General features: G+C 57.1%; 1 protein-coding gene across 1 annotated transcript in view; it reads right to left on the reverse strand.

Annotated features, from left to right (window-relative positions):
- The window catches only part of LOC104500819 (cadherin-23-like), a 19,041-nt gene that overhangs the window by 2,059 nt on the left and 11,100 nt on the right, over positions 1-5,882 (reverse strand). The window contains exons 19-33 of the mRNA XM_010144538.1: positions 5,814-5,882; positions 4,807-5,018; positions 4,093-4,287; positions 3,671-3,781; positions 3,387-3,516; positions 2,957-3,220; positions 2,671-2,832; positions 2,300-2,556; positions 1,934-2,031; positions 1,713-1,833; positions 1,478-1,557; positions 1,136-1,176; positions 791-851; positions 239-368; positions 34-156 (exon numbers count right to left, since the gene is read on the reverse strand). Of these exons, the coding sequence (XP_010142840.1) occupies positions 34-156; positions 239-368; positions 791-851; positions 1,136-1,176; positions 1,478-1,557; positions 1,713-1,833; positions 1,934-2,031; positions 2,300-2,556; positions 2,671-2,832; positions 2,957-3,220; positions 3,387-3,516; positions 3,671-3,781; positions 4,093-4,287; positions 4,807-5,018; positions 5,814-5,882 (2,054 nt within the window). The remainder of the gene's footprint in view (positions 1-33; positions 157-238; positions 369-790; positions 852-1,135; positions 1,177-1,477; positions 1,558-1,712; positions 1,834-1,933; positions 2,032-2,299; positions 2,557-2,670; positions 2,833-2,956; positions 3,221-3,386; positions 3,517-3,670; positions 3,782-4,092; positions 4,288-4,806; positions 5,019-5,813) is intronic.

The following is a 5,882-nucleotide window of genomic DNA, read 5'->3' on the forward strand; positions in this document are numbered from 1 at the left end:
TGAGGGTGGAGGATGTCCACCCTCATCACTCACCTTGATGGGTCCCTCCCGCATGATCTGCCCCAGCTTGGCAATGTTGTCGTACTCCTGGATGGCTGCCCGCAGGTAGCGATCATCCTCGGGCTTGGCCGCAGAGGGCTCTCTCCCGAAGGTCCCCTGCGGGAGGAGACAGCGGCTGAGGAGGCGGCGAGGGCGTCGGGCGTGGGGAGGAGGCGCCCCGGTGGGAGCCGTGTCTCACGTGGGTGCGGGCAGGGCTGTTCCAGAGGTCGGTGATCTCACTCAAGTTCTCCGGCAGGTCGTCCTCGTGCTCTGCCTGTGCTGCCAGCTCCATGTTCCTGCAGAAGGGGTCCAGCCACACCGGGTTGGCCCTGCCCCAGAGAGAGAAGCAGCCCTCAGAGAAAGCAAAGAGCAGCAGCATCCCTGACTCCATCCAGAGCCTGGATGCTGAGGTTGTGCTGCCTCCTCCTGCCCTGTGCAGGCATGAATTTGCATCCAGATGTGTGTCAACACCCTCCTGTCATCTCTGCTTAGCCAGTATTGGCAGAGCCAGATGCACAGGAGAAGGCACGAGGTCTTATGGCTTTGAAAGCTCTCAAGACAAGTCCACACCCCTGGGCCAGAGTCATGCCTCACATGGCGTGACTGGCTCCATCCCTCTACAGAGCAGAGAGTCATCGAGGCTCCACCTCCCGCACACCCCTTGCTGCCAAACGCAGGGGTCAGTCTCTCAGGATAACCTGCAGTTCCACAGGGTGACAAACCAGGGAAGGGAAGAAAGGGGAGAACTCACCCATCAAAGGAGTACTTGTTGGTGTTTGGCATGTCCATGATGTCCATGAAGCCTCTGTTCCCTGAAAAAGGAGGGGTGGGGTGGCATGTCGGTGGGCTGAGCAGCAGACCATGGGGCAGCACTTCTTTTTCAGGGAGGGAAGCTCATTGACCAAAAAGGCACTGGTGGCGTGAGAAACACGCTGGGATACGGCTGATAACATGGAGGCTGGGTGCTGAGAAAGCCTCCCACCATTGCACCTCACTGGGCTGGGTCACTTCTGATTTACGTCCTGCCGACACCCTCCATGTCTCCCCGTGTACCCCCCCATGCACCCACAGCTGGAAATCCCAAACCACTGCTCACCGGTGGAGCCAGCCACTATGGCCTTCAATTTCCTTTTGTGCCTGCAAAAGAAATGAGGCAAATCAGGGAAGAAAATAAGGAAGATGATCGAAAGGGGAGGGGAGACGCAGATCTGCAACAACGCTGCAAATGGCCCCTGTATCTCTAAGGGCAGCCTTGCTGTCCCCAGCTTGGCGGGGACAGGCACTGTCAGTATTAAAACCATTATTTTGGGGGGAAAGGGGCAATTGCTCAGCCCCACTGCGGTAGTTGTTGGGATGCTGATGCCCTTCCTGGCCTGCTGCTACTGTCACACAGAGCTCCCCTGGCCCATGGGGACCCCGCAGCCTGGGCGTTACTCACACTGTCCGGTAGTACCAGTTCATGAGGATGAAGAGCATGGCAGCCAGGAAGAGCAGGACGGCCAGCACGATGATGGCCATCTAGGAGAAACAGAGGGGGAGTGACAACCTCCGGCATGGAGCCAGCACCCGGCGGTGGGCACCCACCCGAAATTATTTGGGTGAAACCTCCAGGCCACAGAGGTCTATGGAGGATGGAAAGGAACATCACCCTACCCACAGGCAGCAGCCGTTACCTGCAAAGCCGAGAGATCGTCTGGGGCCCGTGCGGTGATGGCAGGCTGCACATCCAGCACATTGTAGTTTCTGAAGAGGTTCCTCAGCTGCTCCTTGTTCTCATCTATCATCTGAATCACCCTGGGAAGAGAAGGGTTGCTTGGGCATCATGATGTTAATGAAGCCCTCCGAGGACTCATCAGGCCAGCCGATGGGCTGGGTGATGGGCCAGCTGACATACCGCTCCACGTCCAGGATACGATTGGTCTCTTTGTTCACCACGTGGATCAGCAGCTCTGTCTGCGCAAAATTCACTCGACCTTTCTTGTCAACATGGAACTGGGGAGAGACAGCAAGGTCTGCAGTGAGGGAGAGGTGTTTCCTCCCAGACCATCTCTTGAGCGTCCCCTGAGGTGTGCTTGAGCGGCAAGACACCCTCAAGTCTGGCATGGGGTTGGTCTGGACCCCTTTGAGACACCTCAGTCTGGGGTGTATCCATCACCTTCAGAGTTCAGGAGTGTCTTGGGGGCACCCTCAAAGGAAACTTCCCAAGCAGCATGTGGAAGGCTACCTACCCCTCAAAGCAACCTCTAAGGCAGATAGTTACCTGCACATCATCTGTGTTGACAATGGCACCCGTGATGTTGGACAGCAGGCTGATGAACTCCTCCTCGAACTGCTTGACTTTGTCAGGGATCTCGTTGATGATGATTTTGACCCGCTGGTCATCCCTCAGGATGTAAATCCCTACGATGGCCGTGTCATTGTGGCCCACCAGGTCAGAGGCCATGATGTCCACCACAAAGTAACCAGGATTGTAGGCCGTGAAGAGGTCGAAGGTTCGCAGGATCCCATCAAGGGTTCCTGGAAGAAGGATGGTCACAAGCCCTGGATTAGTGACCCTGGCTATGGAGACATCTTTGGCCCCAGGGACATCTCTGGCCATAGCTCTTGCTCCTGTGGCAGGCAGATACGCACCAATGCTGAAAATGTTGGCTACCTCCTCGGAGTCATTGGAGTGCTGCTTGATGTAGCGGATGCCCAAGATGTTGTACAGGACCAGGCTGTTGTTGCCCACATCAGCATCCACTGCAACCACTTTGATCAGCTCCGATCCCACCTTGGCATCGGTGGCAACCCCTTTGAGAGAGAGACAGGATGGGGACCTGGGGCTGGGCTGGCTCTGACTGCCCCTTCATCTGGCTGGATTTTCTCCGGAGCTTCTACGGCTCCTGGTGTTCCCCCAGCCCCCAACACCCCTTACCCGCTGTGTACTCTGACTTGGTGAACTGTGGGGACTGGTCATTGATGTCATCCAGGAAGATCCGCACCTCCTGAAGGGTCAGGTCCCCAGTGAGGTCCCAGGGCTGGTCTCTGCCTGCCCGCTGGCCCCGCGGAGGGGACCAGTTCCTCTGGCTGGACGCTTTGACGATGATGGAGTAGTACGGCTCCTTCTCCCGGTCCAGGTCTTGCAAGACCTGCAGCTTCCCCTCTCGGCTCAGCTGGAAGTTGCTTTCCTGGTTCCCAGCTGGGTGCACAAAGGGGTCCCCAGTTTGGGGTCAGCATTTCTGAAATGCTACATTGCCCATTTACCAGAGCAGAAAGGTGGAGATGGAGGGAGCAAGAGAAATCCTTGGCGAGGGGTGTGCAGGGGGGATGAAGAGCTGCCCATCCCCTCCCCGCTCGGCACCCACCTGCTATGAAGTAGTAGACGATGGCATTGGAGCCCTCATCTGCGTCCACTGCCCCAGTGACGTTCCCCACCACGGTGCCTGGCCACGAGTGCTCGGGGACAGAGAGCACTTGGTACTGGGGACTGTCCCTCTGCCAGAGACCCCAGGAGAAGGGAGGGTTATGGGCAGTGAGGTGGCTTTAAATAAAAGTGGATGCCCAGCAGTCCATGCTCCATCACATGTGCTCACTGGCATCCCCATCCCTGCATCCCCTATGTCCCACACCCTCCAGCCCAATGCCTTACGGGTGGCCTGAGGAAGACGGGCTCATTGTCATCGATGTCATCGAGTGCGACCTGGAGGGGCTGCATGGTCTCGTAGGCTGGCTGGCCCTGGTCAGAGGCCACGATGATCAGCTGGGGAGAGAGGGTGTTCTGGGCAAAGCCACACAGGCCAGGAGCCATCACTGAGGCAGGGGCAGAGAGGACACCTGGGTGGCGCAGGACTTTGGGGGGATTTAACAGGGAATTCAGAGTTGGCCTACCAGGATGCAACGCCCTAACAGTGCTTGATAACCACCCAGTTCTTGCTAAGGTGTGACATCCTCATGACTGTGGCAGCTGACCCCATCCCCACCACACTACTTCCATCTTGCCAGCCCCACAGTGGACCCGCAGCCTCGAGGACCGTCCTGGCCGCCCTGCGAGCACACTGCCGTCTGGCTCACATTGTACACTGCCTGCTTCTCCCGGTCCAGCCGCATGGCCGTCTGGATCAGCCCGCTGATCGAGTCGATGCTGAAATACTCCCAGTCTTTGTTCCCTGCCCCAGTTTTCAGCAGGTTGTAGAGCACCGCTCCGTTGAGGCCCTCGTCTTTGTCTGTGGCGTAGACCTCGTAGACGTTGGACTGCAGGGGGATCTCCTGCTTGCACACACACAGCCCCTCAGCCCCGGCATTGCACATGAGCCCCCTGCTCCCCCTGCCCCTCCAAACTCCCTTGTATTGGGGACAGCAGGCTCCCACTGCCCGAAACCCAGCTGCAGGCTGGCAATGTGGAGCCGTGATTCCCTTCGGCAGGGTGGCTGCTCCACGCACGTACTGGGGACCGACTGAGCCAAGCCCGGCTTCCCAGAAAGGGGAAACATTTTAAATGTCAGCATTTCATCCCTTGTTTATAAATGGGCTCGGCACGCAGCGACTGGCCGTTCCCTTATTTTGCACGTTGCTGGTGTTTCTGTTCCCCAAAGCTGCCCCAGCATCCCTGCTCGCACATTTGGAGAGTGACTGTTGCTGACCATCCAGCCCCATGACCCATGTCATGTGTTAAATCAAAGTCTGGGTCCATCCTCAGCGGAGGTGGAGATTGAATTTTGCCACTGGTAGGCAGGAGCACTCCCGGTCACGATGTCAGTGTGCCATGACCCCTGCTCCTTCTCCTACCTCCTTGATGTGCAGGATGGTGCCGTTGGGTGGGCGGATGAAGACGGGGCGGTTGTCATTGATGTCAATGACCTCGATGTGGAGCATGGTGGTCCCCCAGAGACGGGGATGGCCCTTGTCTGTGGCCACCACAGTCAAGTTGAACCTCTCGTAGGACTGCAAGCGTCGCCGGGACTTGATGAGCCCAGAGTCTTTATTGATCTTGAAAGCCTCTGGGGGGTAGGAAAAAAACACATCTCTGGCTCAGGACACCTTGCACCAGATAAATCACAATTAAAAAACAGTATGCCTGCTGAAGGACATCCCTCACTGGTAGGAAATCCCATCAAGGGGTGATGGAGCAGAGCCAGCTGCCTGAGGCCAGGAGTGCAGATGCTCTCAGGAAGCCGTTTCAAAGCCTGCTGCCAACTCTCTGCCACTGGGCAATGACAAGGGCCCTGCTCCCAGGCCACCCCTGGCTGTTTCACTCCTGTCCGGGCAGCTACACCAGCCAGGACAGGGCAATGGTCACAGGGAGGTCAGAGGAGCCCATGGGTCTCAGGAAAACGAACTTTCTGCTGTTTGCCTCTACATTTATGCTGTCTTTTGCTTGGTAACCCTCACTCCTTAGTGTGAAGAGATAGATATACTGGGTTTCAGGCACTATCACTACCCACCCCCAAGCTTCTAGCCCTCCTTAGTTTTCCTCCAAAGCATGCAGTGAGTTTGCTCCAAGACATGCTTGTGTACATAGAAAGACCCGTTGGGGTGAGGGAGACAAGAGGATAAGCTAAGGCTGGGCTGAAGGACAGAGACAGACAAAGCCGTAACATGCCACGCCACGAGGAACAGGGAACTGTGAAGCAGTATTGAAAGCTCCATGCTTTTGGTATTACTCCTAGGAGTGCCTGCACAACCTTGCTCCAAACCAGCTGCAGGACACGGCCCCCCTGTCTCATCCAATTGCTTCTCATCATAACCCTCCTCCCCAGGGGAGGAGCCTCAGGCACCTACCCGCCAGCACCTACCTGCTCCGGGGCCCTCGATGCTGTAGGTCACTACGCCGTTATCCCCTTCATCCAGGTCAGTGGCGGTCA

Source organism: Buceros rhinoceros, unplaced genomic scaffold (genome assembly GCF_000710305.1).
Source record: "Buceros rhinoceros silvestris isolate BGI_N320 unplaced genomic scaffold, ASM71030v1 scaffold12811, whole genome shotgun sequence".
Taxonomy (NCBI): domain Eukaryota; kingdom Metazoa; phylum Chordata; class Aves; order Bucerotiformes; family Bucerotidae; genus Buceros; species Buceros rhinoceros.